At 27.9% G+C, this 23,053-nt stretch overlaps 3 protein-coding genes across 3 annotated transcripts in view; 2 read left to right on the top strand and 1 right to left on the bottom strand.

Moving 5' to 3' along the window:
* Positions 1 to 7,037, top strand: part of LOC110283198 (carboxypeptidase N subunit 2) — a 24,955-nt gene extending 17,918 nt beyond the window's left edge. Inside the window, exons 2-3 of the mRNA XM_021148008.3 lie at positions 4,321 to 4,469; positions 6,358 to 7,037. Coding sequence (XP_021003667.2) covers positions 4,321 to 4,469; positions 6,358 to 6,506 — 298 coding nt within the window. The 3' untranslated portion in view covers positions 6,507 to 7,037. The remainder of the gene's footprint in view (positions 1 to 4,320; positions 4,470 to 6,357) is intronic.
* LOC107444524 (serine/threonine-protein phosphatase 2A activator) lies at positions 7,035 to 18,344 on the bottom strand (the record flags this gene model as incomplete). Its single annotated transcript, XM_043045240.2, is given in 10 exon segments — positions 7,035 to 7,399; positions 8,729 to 8,836; positions 10,726 to 10,826; positions 14,592 to 14,716; positions 14,798 to 14,897; positions 15,721 to 15,838; positions 15,918 to 16,043; positions 17,337 to 17,423; positions 17,985 to 18,067; positions 18,314 to 18,344. Coding segments are annotated over 9 exon segments (927 nt in total). The 3' UTR covers positions 7,035 to 7,318.
* A 91-nt stretch (positions 18,345 to 18,435) lies between these two features.
* LOC107446835 (serine-threonine kinase receptor-associated protein wmd) overlaps positions 18,436 to 23,053 on the top strand; it is an 11,794-nt gene continuing 7,176 nt past the window's right edge. The window contains exons 1-4 of the mRNA XM_016061607.4: positions 18,436 to 18,833; positions 19,979 to 20,118; positions 20,595 to 20,745; positions 21,755 to 21,854. Coding sequence (XP_015917093.1) covers positions 18,719 to 18,833; positions 19,979 to 20,118; positions 20,595 to 20,745; positions 21,755 to 21,854 — 506 coding nt within the window. The 5' untranslated portion in view covers positions 18,436 to 18,718. The remainder of the gene's footprint in view (positions 18,834 to 19,978; positions 20,119 to 20,594; positions 20,746 to 21,754; positions 21,855 to 23,053) is intronic.

Genomic DNA, 23,053 nt, shown 5'->3' with positions numbered 1-23,053 from the left:
ATATGCATATGACTTATAAACTGCGCTGAGTTCGTGCCACTGCGCGGTGGTACGTACATACTTGTTTCACCCCAATAAATATACGTTTATTAATTTATGTTTTATAAAGAAACTGATATTGAGTCAATTATAAAAAAAATTCACAAATTTTACATACTTAATTAGGTATGTGTGATTTGCGTATTGAGATCTGTTTTTTTTCTCGACCCACAATCGACCCTTCCGATTCGGATCGACTCCCATTCGCCCCCCTGTCTCAGATCGACCCCCGCTTTTGTTAAATAGACCCCTGGGGGTCTATATAGACCACTTTGGCGACCTCTGGTGTAAATAGTTAAATTGCTAGTCTTCTGATATTTGGACAATTTATTTCGAAGCAATTCACTTAATTTTCATCTTGCATTTTAGCCCTTTATGTTTAAAATGCAAACATAAATAGGCGATCACAGGACAAGTTATAGTCTTCCTTAAAAAGAATTCTATTGAACATTTCAAAAGGATGAGTCTTTTGTTGACCCCCCCCCCCTCATTTCCCTTCTTGACAGCTTTCTATTATAATAAACATTCAGAGCAATTAATGACTTTAAGAGCTATTGCACATTATTAAACTCAAGTCTTTTTTTATTGTTATTCTAACACTAAATATGTACTTCTGTTTATAACAATAAGTGCTGTATAACGATAATTCCATCTGCTATTGTAAATTGTCGTTATTCGGGACTTTACTGTGGTAATGATTTCTGAATATAACATCACAAAAGACAAAGAGCTGGTCGTATTACAAAAAGTGAAAATTTTTTGATTTAGGAAAATTCATATAACTTAGGACTTTGTGCTTCAATTGGGTATACTATAGCCTACGTCACAGGTCGTGTTATTCCTACTAAATTTAACTAGGAAACAGCATTTTCTGCGAACCTGATTTATAGCACCAAGCAAACATTAAACGAAGTGTGTTGTTATAAGTTGCTACTCGGGAGGTTGGAATTGTATTAGTCTAGTTCCTTTTGAAATAATTTATTTTGTTGTTTTATCTAAGTTTATGAATTTAGTAAACATATTTAAAAATCAGCTTATTAATTAAACTAAATGGTAAATGTTATTCCTAGTAAAATTTTCGAAGTGGAAGTAGTTGTGTTTTTTTCATATTATACCCAATTATTAATATTCAATTATTTGATACGAAAAAGAATTAAATAACATTGCTAAACGCTGTTGTTCAAAAGTATAATTATTTGTAACAAAAGTCTTTTAATAAACTTAGTTTACTAGAACAAGATGATTTTAGGATGAAAAAAACAGCATTTTTTAACACAATAAGCTTTTTAAATTGTTATTGACTAATATTTTGAAAGCTGTTTGAAATTCGAAATATCTTCCCTAACGTTAACTAAGGCTATGTTAATTAATAAAGAAGAAATAAAACGGATAATTTATTAAATTATAACAAAAAATAAAAATATAAAACACTTACGTAAAATCTTTCAAATTTTTCATTTATGTAATATATAGATTTACTATTCCTAGGGTGTAAAATAAAATTATTTAATAGCATTTTAAATAAAAAACGTTCCAAACATTCTTCATTCTTCATCAGACAACATTTTTTAAAGCATGAAAGAAGACAAAATTAATATTGCCAGATCAAAGATCTTTTTTTAAAAAAAAAAAAAAAATCTTTTGCTAAAATTTTTCAAAATTATTAATTTTAATATTATTTACTAATCAATCATAAAGATACATGCATATAAGGTATTATAGTTCTTGGCATCAATTAATTTTCAAATGCATCATCACTTAAACTTGCTTGAAATAAAATCGTTTGCTTATTTTGAGCATTTTTGTGATCCATGATTTTTCTTCCCTGAAGATATTTCAAGTCAGATCTCTGATAATGTAAAATAATAATAATAATGAGTTGCATTAAAATAACATACCACTAAGAAATTATTACGAATTTTGTGGTCTTCCCTGGAAAAAAATGGATTACAACAGCGTTATTCTTTTAATTTTTGTAAATAAGAAGATTCAGAATTTTTTTTTTTTTAAAGTTTTCATTTAATAATGTTAATTTAGGAAAATTTTCTGCCCTTAACTAGGTCAAGTAATAAGTTTATTTTTAAGGCATTTTTGTCTATAAACTCAATCGAATTCCTAAAACTTGAAACAAGGCAAAAATAATAATAACTAAACGGAAAAATAAATAAAAAGTAAATTAAAGAATTTTGTAGTCTATCTTTTAAAAAACGTACGCTACTTTAAATTTTGTAATAATAAATAATTATTAAAAATAATTTTTCACACTGAATTTTCTTTGGTTAAACAAATTTTATAATTCTGTGCTAAAATTCTTTAATTTGTTTAAAAAAGTCAGGAGATACGGTGAAATACACAAAAAATAAAATTAGTATTAAGGGCTCCAAACTATGGGGACCATTATTTCCCAGATTACGGCTATCCTCTATATTTTAGCATCAGAAATGCGAATCCAACGAAAAAAGGTATGTTTATCTAAAGTATGATTTTTGTGTCTGATTTCGTAACTTAAAATATCGTCTGCGTTAATTAGCATACTTGAGGTCATTCCCTAGGAATTTTGTGAATAATCAATCTAAATTTAAAATATATAATTCATATATCAAATAAAACATATTAAATAGTTATCAATCTTGTTAGCTCAGAAATCTAAAAATATAAATCAAATGTACTAGATAGGATTTGAGCTAGAACCCTAAGTAGCTTATCTGTTGAGTCACAAATCCATGGGAACTAAAAAGTTTTATATTATAAGTTATGCTTTGAGAAGGCATATTTTACCACAGGGGCAGCAATAACGGCAAATTTTTACCTTATCCAACTTTTTCAACCATGCTCTTTATTTTTAGCTTAATTTTGCTTTAATATGGATTTTACATATGAACTGACCCTTGAAAGTATACTTTACAGCAAAAATAATAGAAAATGTTTCGGTAAAAATTTTCTGAGAGGAAATTTCAGTCTCATTGTAGATAATTTAATTTTAGAAAAAATTAAAACTAAGACTAGGATCACATTCCTTTGAATTAGTATTCTTTTCTTTCTATGAGTTGTCTCAAGTGTTTAATATAAAAATTTACATCCTTCGATGAACAGCCGACCCAGTTTTGGGTTTAAAACTACTAATGTTCAACTCCGTAGCCTTGAAATTTTGAGTCAATCCAGAAGAGACAAGGAAACTCCTGAATAACCCACAAAGGTATTGATTTGCTATGGGAACATGGCGGACTTTGCGACTCGACAGATTTAGCGTGAATCAGTCTCCATTTACTACACGGGGAGTCTTCGGCTGGCGGGTATCGAACCAATGAACACGTGGATACGGGCTCAGCTGACCCAATTTTTTGGGTTTACAACTACTAATGTTCAACTCCGCAGCCCTGTAATTTTGAACCCAAAGAAGACAAGGGAACTCCTGTATCAAGTATAGGGAGAAATTTGCCTTCGTGGAGGACTATTGATGGAACTAACCCGCATTTGCGTTACATGAAGAGGAAAACCACGAGAACCTCCCACGGTTAGCCTAACGGCAAGATAGTTCACGTCAGCACTGTGGTCGGTGAAGGCCGGATGCGGAACTCGTATCGACCAGCCATCGCCGAGATCGAACCTCGGTTCACCTCATTGGAAGGCAAACGCTCTATCCCCTGAGCCATCGCGGCTCAAGTCTCAAGGGTTTGAAAATTTCATGTTGTTGTTGTTAATTTTACGTCGCACTAGAGCTGCACAATGGGCTATTGGCGACGGTCTGGGAAACATCCCGGCGGATGATCCGAAGACATGCCATCACAATTTTGATCCTCTGCGGAGGGGATGGCATAATTTTCTGTAGGTGGTGGAGGTGAAATATTCTTTCTCTAACAGAAGGGGAACCTTAATGATAATTTATTGAATTTTAGATGATACCTAGAGAAATTTTCGGCATCATTTACAACTTTGTAGAATAATTTTTGTGGGGTTATTTTAGTTCAAATATGTGGTTCTTATGACTTCGAAAAATTAAGTAATTTCCAAAAACTGCATGTTTTGGGTTTATTCATTCACTCTCAATTGGTATGCTAAGTGAATAATTGACTTAAATTATTGGGGGTCTGCAACCAATACTTTTAAAGCACAGGTACTCGTAATTTTAATATACAAACACCTAAATGAACCATGTTAAATTAACTATCAATGGTAATGTTTATGGCTGACTCTTCTTTTTTTTTTTTCAATAAATCAAGAGTTCAATTCCTTTATTGATAATATTAACCTATGCTTAATAACATTTTCTTTTTCTCATAGAAATACGCAAATTGAAAACTTGGAACCAAATTTTTTCAGCGGCATGCCGAAATTACAAGTATTAATGTTAAATGGGAACCAATTTTCTACATTAGATGAATCCTTGTTTACACCTTTACAAAGTCATCTGAATCATCTGTTGGCAGAAAGTATGTATCTTTCATTTTAAAAAATATATATATTTATATAAAATATATATAAAAACGCTAATTTCTATTAAAAAAATAGACCACACACTTAATTTATAGAAAAAAATTCCCGTAAACTGCACAAAAATATTAATTTTCATCAAATACGCTTTTTTTTAAATTTTAATTTGATTCTTGTAAATTTTCTGAACTTTTGAAAACTGTTAAATACCAAACTAATAAAAAAAAGACATTTGGGTTTAAAAACTGCATCTTGAAACATAGAAATAAAGAGATAATTTTGAATCTCGTATATACATTATTTATAGTGTTTTTGAATTTGACTTTAAATGAACAGGTCTTCCTAAGTCATTGGATTACAAAATTCTGTTATAAGAATGATCAAGAGTTTCAAATGTTATAAAATCATTATTAGTAATAAATAGTATAATAGAATGCTATTTACTGTGGATCCTTATTTGATGTTTAATTGAAAATATCATTAACACTTTGTTTGACATACAAAAACTAATCAAGTATTTTTAATCAGTTCTTTATTACATGTAGATGGTATTTTCTATTAATTAATATTACTTTAGAAATCAGTGATCATGTAGCCTGTGATATATATTTTTTAATTTGTTAAAATACATCTTTTATGTATTTTAACATAATAATGTATATGTATTTTAATATAACTTATCTGAAGATTTATACATTTTATAGAATAATGTTGTACAACTAAATCACAAAACATAAATCAAGATATTATACATAGACATTAAAGAATATTATATTGCATTGAAAAATTAATTTATTTTTGTCTCGTATAATGATTTGTTTATACGTGACAATCACTTAAAACTTAAGAATATTCCTTTTAGTGTGAAATTAAAATCAGTTTCCAAATTTAAAAGCTATTACTGTTAAAAAAAATTTTTAAATTCAGTATGAGAAAAAAAACTTTTTTTCTTAAATTAACGATTCTATAAATGAGGCTTTTTCAGAATTTTACACATTCTCCATGATTTCATGAACTGGTTTTTCTCCATTGTTGTCCTAAATAGTTAACTATGCTCAGCAGGGAGATTTTTGTACAAACTTGCCAGAATAGTGAGAGAGTTAACGGGCTAATTCATAGATAGATTTAGAGGTCGGGCATCAATAAAGAGTATGCAAACTATTGTATGCAAACCCTAAATCACGATTAAAAAGAAAGCCTTATGGCTGAAATGAAATTCAGCAAACACCTATCAGGGACATCTTGCAGTTCCCAGGCCTTAATGCAGTATTGCCCTAAATCAGTGGTTACCAACTGGCGACCAGCAAAGCCTTTTTTTGTGCCCCAAAAACTAAAATATATTAGTTGTCATTTTGTGCCGAAAATTTTTGTAAAAATTGCGGCCCTAATTTCTTCGCTTCTGTGAAATTTAACATACCAAAGGTGAAATACAATTTATTTCTCAGGTTTTGCATCCAAGAAAATATTTATTATTATTTGTAATTCAATACTTTTGTTTTGTACAACTTGTTAAAAATCTGACAGTAATATTTAATGTTCTTTCTAACATAAAGTTGCGGCCTGCCATATGACTGTTTTTAATTGCGGCCCCCGACCTCATGAAAGTTGGAAATTCCTGCCCTAAATGCTCAAATCTTTGATCAGAATAGACCTCATAATCACAAATATAAGTCGCGAAGTCTCCTCTTCAAGATGACAACCTCTACAAAGAGGTTTAGAGGGCTAATTCATTACAACCCAATAAAATCTAACTGGAAATAAATCTCTTGACAAATTAATAGTCATAGGAATGCTACTTAACTCTCCCTGTCCACTGTTTAAAAAATAAATTTATCTTTCCACACTGTGTCTAGCTTATTTTCTAATGGGTTTTATTTAAATTTCCAGGAAATCCTCTCCAATGTGAATGCAGTATGTTGTGGCTCAAGACATTCCAGAAAAAACGTTCGATAAATGTTTTTGCAACATGTTATGATGAACATACAGAACAAATCAAGGAAATCTTGGATTTACAAGACGAAATTTACTGTTCATAAACTTAGAACATACACATAGATTTTTGAAGAATTCATCATTTGAAATAATATTAGACCAGGATATTAAGAATAGCTGCATTTAAGTTAGGTTTTAACTGTTAAGTTGTGTATTACTGTTCATAAACTTAGAACATGCACATAGATTTTTGAAGAATTCATCATTTGAAACAATATTAGGCCAGGATATTAAGAATAGCTGCATTTAAGTTATGTTTTAACTGTTAAGTTGTGTATTACTGTTCATAAACTTAGAACATGCACATAGATTTTTGAAGAATTCATCATTTGAAACAATATTAGGCAAGGATATTTAGAATAGCTGCATTCAAGTTATGTTTTAACACCCTGTAAAAATGTAAATAAATTGGTTGGACAAATTTGCAGCCAATGTTATTTAAGTTAATATAATTACAATATAATAGAAGGCAGATTTTAATAGATACAGGCTGAACAGTGATGTGAGAAATAATGAAAGACAAAGAAATGCCAGTGAAACACCTTTTAGTGGTGGATAATAAATTGGATGAATAACTTGCAGTCAATTTTATTTAAACTAACATAATTACAAATTATATAAGACAATTCAAAAGATGCAAATAAAATAATATGAGATATGAAACTAATTCTTAAAAAAAAATATTTAACTGGCATAATGAGATATAATTCATGGAAGACAGTACAAAGTTTAGTAATAAATAGTGCCACAAATATAAGATTCATACAATTGCATTTCAATACTTATAATAAAATTCATAAATTAGAATTATTTACATCCATTTAAAACAGAAAAATACAGCATCAGTTAGATGAGTTCATTTTATAAGTTCATCTTTTTTAATTGGAAGAATATTTCCAAATAAAACATGCTGGATAACTGGAAATTTTCCTAGTACCTACAAAAATAATAAATAAATTAAGTTTAAAAAAAAGCATTAGAATATTATTTATTTGGATGTATAAACAGTTCAGTAAATTCATAAATAAAATATAAAAAAAAAGCACATAATACACAAAATATTAATATTCTATTATATAAATATCTAAAAGTTTGTTTTAATAATACCACTACCTTTGTTTTGACACTATCAATATTTTTTTTATATTAAAAGGCATTCATCTGGCAAATAAAATTTTTCTTATTAGTATCAATAATCTCTAAAACTTCATATTCAACAAAATTTTAGCTAAATTTATAGTGTATTTTATCCCCGTTTATTATTATTCCCTAAATTTATAGTGTATTTTAACCATTATTTTATCTATTTTCAAATGCAAAATATACATGTAAGTTTCAAAAAGAAAAAAAAATACTTTATTTAAATTCTGGTTTTAGTTTTTATTCAATGTTTGAAACAGACAGTCTTAAATATAACCCTGCATATAAGCAGTTCAATTAGTAAACAATAAAGACATTAATTCATAAGTAACAGTAACTAAAAAAAGTAATTAATTATAAGTAACTTGAAAACAAGCTAGTAATTACAAAAAAAAGGGATTTTTGGGCAATAATGAAACTAATTCATTTATAACTGTAATATTTTATCATTAAAAAATTTACAATTACTTTAAATTTCATTTATAATAAACAAAAGTATTGTTACCCTGGTAGTTTTTTAAAAAATAGAAACTTTTAGTGAAGTCAAATTTTTTAAGACTGAATAAATAATTAAATTATTCAATTATATAAAAAAAAAATTTTTTTTAAAAACTTATAAGACTAAAAAAAAAACTTATAAGACTAAAAAACTTATATAACTTATAAGACTAAAAAAACTTAAATAAAGTAAAGTCAAGCACTCTTGCAAGAACCAATTGTCAGCCAGGGTCAAGAAAAATAAAGCAACATTTTAGAGATCAAAATAAGTATGTAGCAGTATATGTAGCAACATCACTAGCCACAATGAAGTATGTAACCCAGATCGTTCACAATGATCCTTATCCACTGAACCATACTTCAGAGATATCAATAAAAAGAAAAAGGATTTTATAGATAACTATTTCAAATCTGAATCTTTTAATCGTGTTCATTATTTTGTTATTCCAAATTAGAACCTATTGAAAGAACTTAACTATTCAAACTTTTTTCGTTATCGCTAAAAACTTTATTAGCTGTTTATATTTATAATTATATTAATTTTATAGCTGTTTATATTCATTATTTTAATACTCGGGTCATGCTCCTTTAAAAAAAAAACCCACAGTTAATGTTCAAATTGACATACCTCTTTTTTGTACATTTTTATCAGACCAGAATTGACTTTGTCCCATGTTGGAACTCCACTTATATTCCATAGCTGGTTAGAATGCTCTGAAAATGGCCCTGTTTTTACCTGCATGAATAAAAGATATTTATTTAAAACATAACACTTGATGAATGATTCTGATGGATAGTATTGTTTTCTAAAAAAAAAACATCTGTAACTCAAATTCATAAAATACAGACATTACAGAAACAAATGATCAACTAAATGATTTTAAAAAAAATTGAAATGACAAACATTTAAGCATATTAAAATGTGAATAACATTAATCTAAAGCTAGTTTTCCACACGATTTTATTATATGACCATTAACTAGAAACACATTTGGGGAAAAAATAAAGTCACTAGTCCAAAAGAAGGGCAACTAAAACATATTATGTACTAGTTTGTACGCATTTATTCTGATCTGTTTTCATCCCTTTGTTAGATTTTTTTAGGGGGTGAGGGGCAGGATAGCCTGTTTGGTAGAGTGTTGGGGCCATGTTCGAGAGGTTGGGAGTTCAATCCCCACCGACCAAAGACTCCCCGTGTAGTAAACGATGACTGGTGCATGTTAAATCTGCCAACTCACAGAGCACTCCATGTTCCCAGATCCAACTATTTTTAAAACTATATAAATGTAATAACTATTATACTTTTACCGATGACTATTTTTATTTTTATGCACAGTTATTAAGAAAAAAATGACAATCATGGAAGAGGTACTTTTTACCTGGCATTTGGTACCTTTTTCTTTGAGAATGAATAAGAAAAAACTATTTCAATTAGAGAGTTTTCATTAAAAAAATTGAATTGAAATAGAATTTAAAATAGAATTAAAATTGATAAAAATTCTAATTGTTTGTTCCAAGATGGGGCAGGGATATTTGTCACACAGAAAGCCTTTGAGTGCCACACATGTGTCATATAAGAACACATGTGTTGTGATCCTTTTCTTAGCTTCAATTTTGAACATTTTTAAACAAAGCATAGATTCCCTCCAGAATTTTAATCAACTATAATCAATGTAAATATAAAGAATAAGTAAAAAATCAATATGTATATAAAGAATAAAAAATTGCACTTGAAAAACTTTAAGGAATTAATATAATAGTATAAACCATTATCAACAAATAATTCAAACTAATTGTAAAATAAAGGCACAACAGAATAAAAGAAACTAAACAGAATATATAATATAATGAATATATATATAACAGAATATATATTATGAATTGAATTATAATGCATAATAATCAAGAATTATAATGCATAATAATCAATCTCTAGTCACATGGGTGTAAATTCAAAATCAACTGAAATCATATAAAATATATCTGCAGAAATATATACAAATTAAAATTAATAAGCATGTGGGAGGGTGGAGAAAAAAATATCTATTTCTTAAAAAAATTTTGATGATTGAGGAATGGAATGAATTTAGAAATAACATTCTTTCTGTTGAAACTTCTTAAAGGATGATATAAAAAACTTCTTTCAAAAGAAATGATCCAATTTTAAAAAATGGCTAAAAGAGAAAGGAAATAAGAAATTGTATAAACAATTTATTAATTCAAAAAAAAAATTAAAGTTATTAATAGTGTATTTTGAGACAAAAGTATACTGTAGAAACTTTAAACAATTGGGAAAAAGTCATAATTTTAAACTGATGACACATGCTAAATTAAGGAAATATATTAATACTAATTTCCTTATATTAAGGTTAACTAGTTAAAATTTAAATTTTATTGCACAAAAGTTAAAAGTAGCTAAATCTTCTCGTACACAAATATACGCAGTGCAACAATATAAAACAGTGAATTCATAAGAGTCTGACACACAACAAAAGGAGGAAAGAGTAATAATGTGTACTGGGATAATAAAATCTATGTTTACAAAAAGAAGGTAAACTTGCGAAAGGGAATATGGTGCATTAAGTATTAAAGTAAGATATACTACACTGCACCAAAAAAACTTACTTGATTAATAAACTTTATACATCCCATAAACATATAATCTTTAGCAAAAGATACAGCCATATCTTCATCTGTTAAAGATCGTGGCTCAAGACGTTTATGACCTACAAACCATCAGAGAAGAATCACACAAAAATATATCTATTGCTAAAATCATTTTTTTTTATGTATAATTAGTATATACTTTTTAGCAATAAAAGTTTCACTACATAATATTTTATAAAATATATATATATATATACAAGAAAACACGAAGAAAGTTAAGAAAAACAATAAGTTTCATTTATAGTGCTTAAGCTGCAAGTAAACAGAACTCATTAGATAAGTTCAAAATGAAGATAAAGCAAAGAAAAATTAGAGACATATGGAGAAAAAAAAAGGGGGGGGGGGAAATAATAAGTAAAAAAAATAACAAACAACAGTTTAAAAAAAAAAAATGAAATTTTATTTAAAAAAACCAGAAGAAAAAAAAGATATAATCTTTTCATCAGCCCACACGATTATATCCGCAAAACAGAGTGCTTTCTGATATTGTATCAATAAAGCCAAAGCATAATATATTAGTACAATAGTGTGAAGAGCACTCAAAAAATTTTTTTACAAAAATTACAACAAATAAAATAGAACACAAAAAGTAAAAATAAGTAAAAATAACATGTAAAAACAGAAAAGAAAGAGAAAAAACAGTATAAAAAATAGACTTTCCCGTCCATGTAAGTAGATCTGATTTCATTACTCGCTTTATAGTCCTTTTTTATACTGTTTTTTTCTTTTATTTTATTTTATTTTCTGTTTTTACATGCTATCTTTACTTATTTTTACTTTTTGTGTTCTATTTTATTTGTTGCAATTTTTGTAAAAAAAATTTTTGAGTGCTCCTCACACTTTTGTCTTAATATATTTTGATTCGGCTTTATTGATACAATATCAGAAAGCACTCTGTTTTGCGGATATAATCGTGTGGGCTGATGAAAAGATATCTTTTCCCCCCGGTTTTTTAAATAAAAATACTCTCTCTCTCTCTCTATATATATATATATCAGTGTTTTCACTACAGCGCGAGAAAGCGAGAATCTCGAAAATTTTATCTTTTCTCGCATTAAAAAATTATTACCACGAGAAATTCGCGCATTCTATAAATCAATTTCAAAATTCGCCAATTTCTCGCATTTTGGAAAAAGCTTCGAATTACGCCATTTACAATAAAATCTGTTTCACTTTTCTACCTGGATCTTTCATTATTTTCAACATCTGCCCCATTATCTAGCCTCCCTACTTACCAGTATTGTTCAGAAACTTTTCTATCAACAGAACACAACCACGAAACCCCTTTCAGAATACATTTCTCTGCAACCACGTGTTTACCGTAGGTAAGGTTTCTTCATGTAAGACCTTCAAATTTTTTATGCACTTATGTAAGATGGACAAATATCTTGTAAAGGCAAAATCTTCTATGATGATGCACCAAAAATATTCAATGCTTTAAAAAATTAAAGACGTTAAAAATGTATTATAATTAAAGAAATGATTTTTTTTCCAAGAGTTTTTGTGTTTTTTTAGTTTTCAGAAATCTCACTTAACTTTTTGAAATCTCACCCTGTTTTTGAGAAAGGGTTAGAAATTCTCACCCATTTTTTTTTCTATGATGAAAACACTGTATATATAATTTTAAGTCTGCTCAAAGTAAAAAATAATTATTTTGAATAACATATTTATACAAATAAAACATCATATCATTAGAAAAATAGAAAGAATTAGAATTAAGATAATGTACTAAAATAAGAAAGAAAAAAACAGATTATTCAGAATTTTTTTCTTAAAAAAGTAGTACAATAAATATTTTGTATTAAGTGTTCTCTATATTAATTATTAATACATCATAAGCACTTGAAATTAATTTGTTTGCAAAATTTTAGGTAAAATTAGCTTTCATCAAAAATTAATCTGATAACAATGCAATAATTAAAGAAGCCTCATAAAAATATAAAAACAAATGTGATTAAATTAAGAACTAGTTTCATTTTAAATTATTCAATAATCTGAGTTATGAAAAAAATTCCTACAACATTAGCCACGAAAGATAGAATGCTTATAAGATAATAATACAATGAATCAAGTGTTATGAATAAAGTGATATTGTTATTTTTAAAAATAAGCTTCAGAGTACATAAAAACATTAGATATCCAATGGTAACTAACTGTTTTTAAGATTAGCTAGAATAAATTAATGTTCTAGATAAACAATCAAAACATCAAACATAAAATTTTTTAGGCATGGCTTATAGCTTATTAAATATCTTTACAAACATGCTTGTAATAATTTCAATAGAGCCTCTGTACATTTAAAAAAAAAAAAAAAAAAAATATTAAAAGCAAAAGCATTATGTATTAATTATGAATATTTTTTTAAACTTATAAATAGATGTAACCAATATGTCACAATTAGATTTAAGGTTAAAAAAAAGTGATTCAAAAATGAAAAGCGTTGAATAGTATTTTTAAATTGATAAACAGTGGTAACTATTATGTCACTACTAGATTAAGGTAAAAAAAAAGTGCTTCAAAAATGGTTATACAATGAAGCGTTGTACTCTTTAGCGCTCAAGAAAACTATTCGAGGTACCAGATTCGTGTGTCGGGGGTTACTAAGGTTATAAAGACAATGAAAATAAGTCACTTTAAACAGGGATATGTATTAGGCCATTTCTCATTGGTTTAAGTTTGGAGAGTTTGTTATTTCTCTTGTTCTTCCCCACAAGAAATTATATTAATCTTGTTCCCATAACAACAGACTTTTAGTAGAGTGGAGTTCTCATGTAAATTGGACTATAGTGTAATTAATAAGTTTATCGAGCATAAGAATTAAAATATCAAATGTTTAATGAGCAAAAGAAATTATAAGAAGCTAATCTAAGCAATTGATCAATTATTACTATTGAACAACTCCTGAAATAAAAAAAAAACTCTATCCGGAAAATAGGACTGTCAATGGACTGAGAAGATCTATTAAATCTAAGTTTCTTTCTAGAAAAACAAAGCTCTTGTCTGGCCAGTCTTGACATACGCTTCTGAAGCTTAGACAATGACAAAACTGGAGGAAAATTGAATCGCAATATTTGAGAGAAAGATTTTGCGGAGTATACTTATTGGTGTAAATGAAAACAATGACTGGAGCAGGAGATTTAACTTTGAACTGTACAAGATTTATAAACAACCTGATATTATTAAATACATATAATGAAATAGAATGAATTGGATGGCCCGCATGATTCGAATGAGTGATGACAACACAATAAAAAAGATACTGCTGTTTAGATCCACTGGAACAAGAAAGCAGGGAAGGCCGCGGTTGAGATGGGCTGACTCAGTGGAGTCTGATTTTCTTGCAATTAATGAAAAGAATTGGAGAACAAAGATAAATCGGAAGTCGTTATGGAGAAATCTTCAGAGGAAGGCATTGGCTCATATTGAACTGTCTGGCCAACTATGATGATGATAATGAATCTAAGCAATTATAGCTTAACAAGAACAAATTAGTTGAGGAGCATTAGTAAGGAATATTGTAAAATTGAAATTGACAATGCTTGATTTTAGCTTTATCAATTTATAAGCCATAATTTTGCTGTTTTTTATACATTACATAAGAGAAAAACATCAACTGTACAAGCATTTCTTCATAATTAACACAATCTTTATTTACTATTGTGCTCTAAAGATTTTTTTTTTTTTTTGTATAAAAAAAAATGACATATACATTTAAACATTATTGCAAGACTTTAGAAGCTGGCAAGTATAACAAGTTCACATGTTATTAGGAAAATCAGCATAAATAGTTTTAAGAAAATATGTTTAAACTAGAGATTTTTTACCTATTAATTGAGAACTGCCCCAAATAAAAGGTAAAAACTGATAATCATCCAGACTCCATACACCATGACTACCAGCTGGTTCCATTCTATATGTTACTTGCAATTTTCTTGCTAAAGTTAAATACCTAAAAATGAATCCATTATTTAATAAAACAATAAATATATTCTGGACATAGAAATAATAGTATTAAAAAATACTAAATAACCTGTCAAAAATATGTAAAATTACTTGATCACCCTCATCTGTTTTAAACACTCCAAGTTTGAAAAGGCAGCAAAGAAACATGGCAAAAGACAACTCATGACCTAAAATAAATTGCCATGAGAAGTAGAAGAAATAACAATCAAAAAATTTATGAGACAAAATCAAACTTAGTTTTAATAGTGTCTATTCAGTAAATTGTTAATGAAGGATGCTGATAAATGTGAGACTGGAAGCATTATTATATGATTAACTATTTTTAATTATTAACATTAATCACTTTGAAATTTTTTTAAAGATCAAAAAGCTACAGAAAATAAAGTAGTCAAAATGTGGTTTAATTTTGTAAACAGATTATTATTCTTTTTTAATCAATGAATAAAAATAATTTACAAATGTATGCTACTTAAGATATTTTAAATCAAATAAAAGATTTAAAGTAGTAAATGTATAGTAAACTCAAGCATATTGTTTAATAACAGTTCCAAAATAAAATATTACAGATAAAATTTTCAATGCACATTAACATAAAAATTATAATTATAAATAAAACTGAATGCCAGCTAAAAATGTATATTTTAAAAATTGGTTTTAACTTTTCTTTCAAAGAAAAATATTGTTTTAGTAGTAAAAAAAAACTTTCACAAATGAGAAGTAAATCCGTTTTCAAATGTCCGTTCCGTTTGCAAGTGTCATTTTGAATATTTCGATTCAAACAATTTCGTTTTCTCTCTAAAAAATATAATTTAGGGTTGTGCAGCATACACCCAAATTCAATCAAATGATCAATAAAATGAAAATATGAACAAAAAGAAACAAGTTTATTGAAAAAAACAAAAATTTCAATAAATTTTATTGAGAAAAATAGGAAATCAAAATATTTTATATTTTAATAAAAGAAGAAATGCAAGAGTTAGTTTAAATTACCGGTTCCATAATCAATTCTGGTGGAGTTACCGACACTTTCACTAAGATACACAGACAGCTCCACTATACTAGGATGTAGTGATTCAGGTAAAACATCTTTTAATAAAGGTTCAGCTTCCTGGGGAAATTTTTGTTAAAAAAATTGTTATTTTAAGAAGGAGGAAAATTTAAAATATAAAATTGGAATAATATTTTACCACTTTTATCTTTGCATAAAAATCCCGAAAGGCTTTGTTTCCAAATCTTTGAGGTTGCTCTACAGGAGGTATTTCATCAATGAATGTATCGACTTTTTCTAACAAATTGCACATTTTAGAAACAGCCTACAAAGAATTAAAAATTTTAAAAATTTATAACTTTTAGCAAAAATAAATTCTTGATTGTTTAAAGACAAAGGTCTAACTTTAACTATCCAAAACTGATTTTGAACAGGACACTGGATAAATATGATATTAGCCAACAAAATGTGATTTCAACTGTCCAAAAATGGTCAGAACTGTTTTAATTTTTTTACAATTAACAGTACATAAAATTTTTTAAAAAAATATTTAATTAAGTAGAAAAAGCAAAAATTACAAAATAACATTAACATGAACAAGTTTATTAGGTAAATTAATAAAATAAAATTATACTTATGCAATAAGAATGTTAAAAACTTAAAAATGGGCTATACCATAGTAAAATGTAAACAAGTTGCAGTTAAAAGTATAAAACAGGACTCAATTCAAAATTCAGCAAACTCCAGACAGGAATATCCTGTAGTTCCCAGGTCTTAACACAATGTCGTCTCAGATGCTCAAATCTTTGAGCAGAATAGAAATCACACTTACAAAGGATATGTCGTAAGTCTCCTCTTCAACATGACAACCACGACAAAGAGGATCAGGTGCAATACCAATAATGTAGAGGTATCTCCTGAGGGTGCAGTAAACAGTGAGAAGATGATCTTCTTCAAGCTATTCATGTTAAGTTTAAAAAGCTTTTTTTGACTCACACGAGTGCAGTCACTACAGTTCACTTACTAGTATTTTGTCCGTGCAAGATCTTAATAAGACAAAAAAATTTTGGGTGGATTTAATACTAATATAAATTACAATAACTTAAAACTTTTATTGAAGTACAGTACACTCTTAGATTATCTATAACTGACGAATGATTCATTTGCAGTCTAATTCCTAAATAATCATCTATATGCAAAGTGTTACAATAAGTACAAGTTAGTATGTTGTTCATACAAAATTTTATCAATATGAGGCAATATTTTGTTTGTGGGTATGATATACTGTGCTGTTATGTCTGAATCAAATTTGGTCTTACAATTTTATCTTCATAACACTAGATTCTGTTCTACAAGGTCTGGTCTTTTTTGGACAGTTTGAGCTAATGATCTATTTTTTTTTTTTCATTTTCTTTTATATAACGATAAATCTTTATTGAATTTAATTGTTCTCCATAACACTGAATATAAATAAAGAATAATTATTTTAACAAGAGAAACAAGCAGATGATAATTCAACTTCCTGCTATCAATTTAGCCACAAACATAGGCTTCATTAATGGAAATACAAAGCTAAAGCATAGAGCTCGGCACACGTTTTTACAATCTAAATACTTACCTCAGAACTTTTCGGAACATCAGATATCTTTTTTCCTTTAACAGCTTCACTCATTGCCAAAATAAAGCCCAAAGTGTCATGATAAGCCTAAACAATAATAAATCCATTATGAAATGCAATTTTTAATATAAAATTAAAAATAATTTTGATATATTAGTAAGAAAATTGTCTCATGTAAATTACTAATTTCAACTGATGCGATAAAGGCAACATGCCATGGCTTCAATAAGTGCTTCATGCCATGACTTCAGTAATTAATAATGACAAAAAAGTTTCTTTATCTGTTAAAAATTCAAACTGTTCTATGAAGCTTATTTCCATCAACCTTTCCGTTTACTTTTAAAAACTGATTATAAATATTTTGCTTTAAACAAAAATCATCAATCATTTGCTTCTGCACTCCAGAGCCCAAGGTCAAGAAAACTGAGATGGGCACAGTAGGCAAAAATCACAGAAAAGGACCAGTTCGAAAGATATAACTCTACATGATATTTTTTTTAAAAAATATGCAAGTTTAAAATCTTTTTGGCACTTTGGCGATTGTAGTTGGCGCAACAGATCACGATGCGGAAATATCCCGGCTGTAATCTGTTACTATATTTTTTAAAAACCTTATCGTTTAGATATTAACTCAGCTAATTGCTTTACCTCTGATTGTTCCCACTTTTCCATATCAGCCATAGTAAATACTCCTTTTGATGGAAGCTGAAATTCTTTACACTCCTCCATACCTATTAAATGCAAAAATTTAAAATTCGATTTTTCATAAATTCTAAGCAATGAATAAAAAAAATGTGCAGAAACATCTTTATTAATCAAAATAATATGATCAATAGAACATTGCTCAGTAATAAGGAGCAAAAAATTATATCTTAACTATATGGAATGATTTTTAAAATATTAGAATTTACTTTCAAATAACACTAATCCTAACAATATAATTATAAAAAGGACAAACAATCTAATAAATTTTAGACCTTTAAATTTAAGTTTCTTTTCCCGAAAACAAGTCGAATTCGAAAATCAAAACAAACAACCTGACTGCTTGTTACAGTTACAGCCTGCAATTAAAACCTTAACTCAAAATTTATATTTTTAAAAATACAGCATTTTCAACAACATTTCAATTATTGAAAGTTATTATTCAAAACTTACTTTCAATCATATTTAAATCAATAGCCTTAAGTTAAATCAATCTCTTTAAAATTAAGAGTAACCAGCTTTTACCTACAACCGTAACTCTCATTCTCGTGCGAAATATTTTTTGTTTACTTTCTAATACGACGAAAGCAGCCGATGCAAAATTTACTTCATACTGGATAATTAAATTTCTACTTTTAATATCACTGCAAAAAAAATTCACTCTTAATCTATTCTTTAAAATGTCTGGTTTACGTCAAACTGCACTTACGTGCAGTGGCCACACACGACCAGTAGTTGATTTAGCCTTCAGTTCTATTACTCCTTCTGGTTATTTTTTAATATCAGCTTGTAAAGGTAAGATGTTTTTTATTTCACTCACATATTTTTTTCAGTATCTGGTTGAAAATTTTTTTGGCATCGTATATGTATTTGTGTAAGCATTATTCTTAAATATGCAAAAATGAAATAAATTTCATGGCAGATTTTCTTAGCATTCCTAAAGCGTAATCAAAGTTTATACAGATCGATTATTATACAGATTCATTCAGATTTTGCAATCCTGTGCAATATGATGGATTATGTACAAATTGAAATCCACCGATTGACCGTTTGATTGTAGTTAAATGCATTGAATAAAATTTTGCAAACTTTTGATCGTTTTTCTTAGAACAACTTCATACATTTTTATTCGGTTTGATTAAACAGCATACATGTTATCCTAACGCCCAAAATTATAAAGTTTTTAAAGTGTTTAGGAAGATTTTTGTCCTAGCAATTAATTATATAAGAAATTAACAATATACCTGCTGTGAAAATAGATTTTTTTTCCATTGTAATATTTTTTCTGTGTTTTGCCATAAAAATGAAAGCTTTCCGAGGTCAAAGTTTGATTAGGACCTAGCAATTTTTAAAAAGCTTTGCTGCTCTCCAGCTAATAGATAAGTGTAATGCAATTATAGATAAAATGAAATCTCTTGGCAGCGATCATTCTCTGTTCTACAGTAAACTTGCCATTAATGGAGGTTAGTCGTTCTTAAGAATTACTGCCATTGACTTTGAAATCTTATCAAAGGTACACATTTTTTTGCAAAAAAATTTAAGTTTAGTCAATGCCATTTTCTAAGTTTGAAAATTTCATCTGTTGTCATCGTAAAAACCAAAAGGATGAATAAAATTTAGCATCAATAAAAATTATCTGTATTGATGTAATTATGTGTAAAAACAAAGTTAACCATTATGAATGATAGAATTAATTTTGAAACATTTCGCAGTTTCTTGTCTTTACTTGTTTTAAATATTAAGCACTTATATTGATTTCTAATTATTGATGAGATCATAGACCTACTGCCTTTTCCTTAGCCAATGACGTACATGCAATTCAGCAATCAAAGAAATCACTAATGATTAATTATAATAGTTAAATTAATTCTTTGGTATGAAGAGCATTTAATGTTCATTTTATGCAAACTATTTAAGTTATAGCTGAATTTATTTTATAGATGGGAAACCTATGTTAAGGCAAGGAGATACTGGAGATTGGATTGGAACATTTGTTGGTCACAAAGGTGCAGTTTGGGGTGTGGCTTTGAATAAAGATGCATCTAAAGCTGCTTCTGGGTCTGCAGATTTTGAAGCTAAGGTTGATACATCTTCCAAATTTTTTTCTTTTTTTATGATAACCTTGTAATATATATTAAATTTTAAAATATTTTTAAGACTGTTTAGAAAATTTTCTTGGCTCGTTTTTTCTTTTATCTTAGTCGGTATGATTTTTTAAAAATTTAATAGCTACACGTATATTTATATAATCATTTAGGTTGCTTTTATGTTTTATTGTGTTTTGTTTTAGATTTTAAAATTTATTAGCATTTTTAAACTCTTCTTCAGTTTTAATTTGTAAACCTGAAAAGATATGCAGTCGTTTAAAGATTGTTTATGCAAAGAGTGTTTTGAATTGAATTAGTTCCTTTAAATTTATGTTACATGTATGCAATACTTACTATTTTGAGTTCATTGTACATTTAATTTTGATTAAAGATATTTAAATTTACTTCAACTTATTTGAAAATATTGTTTTAGTAAACTTGGATTTGATAAATATCACTTTTATTTTAGCTTTGGGATGCTGTTAGTGGAGAAGAGCTACATACCTTCCCCCATCCTCATATTGTGAAAAGTGTTCACTTCAATTCTGATGAATCAAAATTGCTTACTTCATCAAATGACAAGAAAGCTCGCATTTTTAACTTAGTCAAGACTGAGAATAGTAATTTTATGAATTCTGTTTATATTTATTTTCCTTGACTTATACATGCGTAATTTTTATGGTTAATTAAAATTTCTAATTTTTTATTTAATATTTTTTCCAAAAATAATGCATAACTTTTTATATAACTTGACTCCCTTTTTTTGATCATGAGTTAGCAAATTTCAAGTATGTCAGGAGTATAAGTTGACAGCTGACGGTAAGTCTGTGATACATCGTTATTGATATCTCATTGTTTATAATGCATCAATATTTTATGATCAATGAATGTCTGTCTGGTGTTTAAGTCGATATAAACATTCAAAACAGTGGACATTTTCATAAAATTTTGGGGTGTGAACGGTCACCCTATACACTGGTTTATACTTTTAAATTCTTAATTTCCTCAAACCTGAAACTAGCCAGATATACTTAAAATTAAAATGTGTTCTAAATGTTAAAAAAAACTGTTCATTAACGAAATTTCTAATTTTAAAATAAAATAAGTAAATTTTAAAGTGCGCATTTTTATTAATTCTAGGAGTATTAATATTAGAATTAGTAATATTGTAAGAGAGTTTTGCTATGCATGTTTCTCAAACAGTAAATCCACTTCTATCGTATATTTGTAGCTTAAAGTTATTTTAAGTTTTGATGATTATTTTTCTTTGTAATTGTTTCTTGGAATAAAGAATTTCATTCTTTTAAGGTATCAATTACAATTTTCACAAACCTTAGTATTTCTTCTAATGACGAAACAAAAGAAAATTCTTAAAGCAATATTTTGTGTAGGATAAAAATATAGTAATAATTAAACTACATATATTTTTTTAATTGTGTAGCAATGACCTTTTTTTTTTTTTTAACTTTTTGTACCACAGTATAACTTCAATCAATTATTATTTATTTCCATAAGAGTACTATAAGACTATTCAAAAATGTGTAGTGAAAGATTTCTGTTTGAGGACCAGATCAAAGCAAAATTTGTATATTTCATGAGTATTTTAATTGAGTTTTTTTATTTTATTAGGTGGTGATTGTCTTGTTGGCCATACTTCTGCTGTAAAAAAAGCCTTGTTTTTTAACGATGATAAGAGAGTTGTTAGTGCTGCTGATGACAGAACTGTCAGGTACTTTTGCTTCATTTAATTTTAACTGTAACTGTTCGATTGTTACAATTTTTTTAATCCATTGTTTTATTGAAAGTGAGAACAATGTTTATAAATGTGTTGTATTCTAATAAATTCATTAAGTTGAACTTCAAAAGGTAAGACTTATCTTAAACAACTGAATGATTTTTTTTTCGATTCATGATTAGGAAGGAAAATGAACTAGATCAATTTTAAATTACAAGGTTCATCTTCAAAAACTGACTTGTTGTGTTATTATTATAATAAAATATGAAAATTGTATAAACATGTACAAATATGTAGGAATATCTGCCGAAAAAGCAGTCTGTAATATTTGAATGGTTATATGTCAGAAAGAGATTGCTTGAAGAGGCAATTAAAAATTAGTGTATTGTATCATCAGCAGGGGTGCCACTCCTCCGTCTTGGGGACGGAATTCTGTCCTGTTAAAAAATATCAAATTCGGAAATTCAATTTTAAATTTGAAAAAAAAAACATTTTAAAAATAAAATATATGTATACATTGCTAAAAATGTTTTTTTTTTCGATAATTATTTCAGGAAAATATCTTTTCCCGTTTATTTCTTCCTAAAATTTAGAAGTAAAGTCAAATTATTCACATAAGCGCAAAAAATGCGATAACGCACTAAGTCACGGAGTAAGGTGACGTCAGGAAGCATGACGTCATAGATTGCGAATGAAAACTAAAGCGCTAGTGGATTGGCCTTCGTTACTGGGAAGCAGGAGAAAAATTCTTTCTTCACAGACTTAACTTAGCGGGAAATTGAATCTGGCATTGATCGTCGGATGGTAAACTTTTTACTGCGTTTGATTACTTAGTTGGCGTTGTATAATGTGTTAAAGTTGATTATTTTTACAATAGAATATGTCAACTCCAATAAACCAACGTATGATGTTGGAATTAAAAATAAATGGCGATGGGAGTGGCTTCAAGAAAAAGATTCAGGTGGTATTTTACATGTGGAGTGGTGTAGGAAATTAAAAGAAGTGGGTCATTGTTTTTGCTTTCTCTGTGGAAAAAAATTAAATTATGCTAACAATGGTAAAAAAGCTTTATTAAAGCATGCAGAAGATAGCGAACATCAGAAAAACTGTCGTTCTCAGAAGTATGTGCAAACTCTTCCAGGTGCAAAACAACAGTCTGAGAAGGCTCCTCTTGCATTATGTGATCGTATAGC

Source organism: Parasteatoda tepidariorum, chromosome 5 (assembly GCF_043381705.1).
Source record: "Parasteatoda tepidariorum isolate YZ-2023 chromosome 5, CAS_Ptep_4.0, whole genome shotgun sequence".
Lineage (NCBI taxonomy): Eukaryota > Metazoa > Arthropoda > Arachnida > Araneae > Theridiidae > Parasteatoda > Parasteatoda tepidariorum.
Note: the sequence above shows the minus strand (reverse complement) of the source record. Positions and strands in the feature narration are given on the sequence as shown.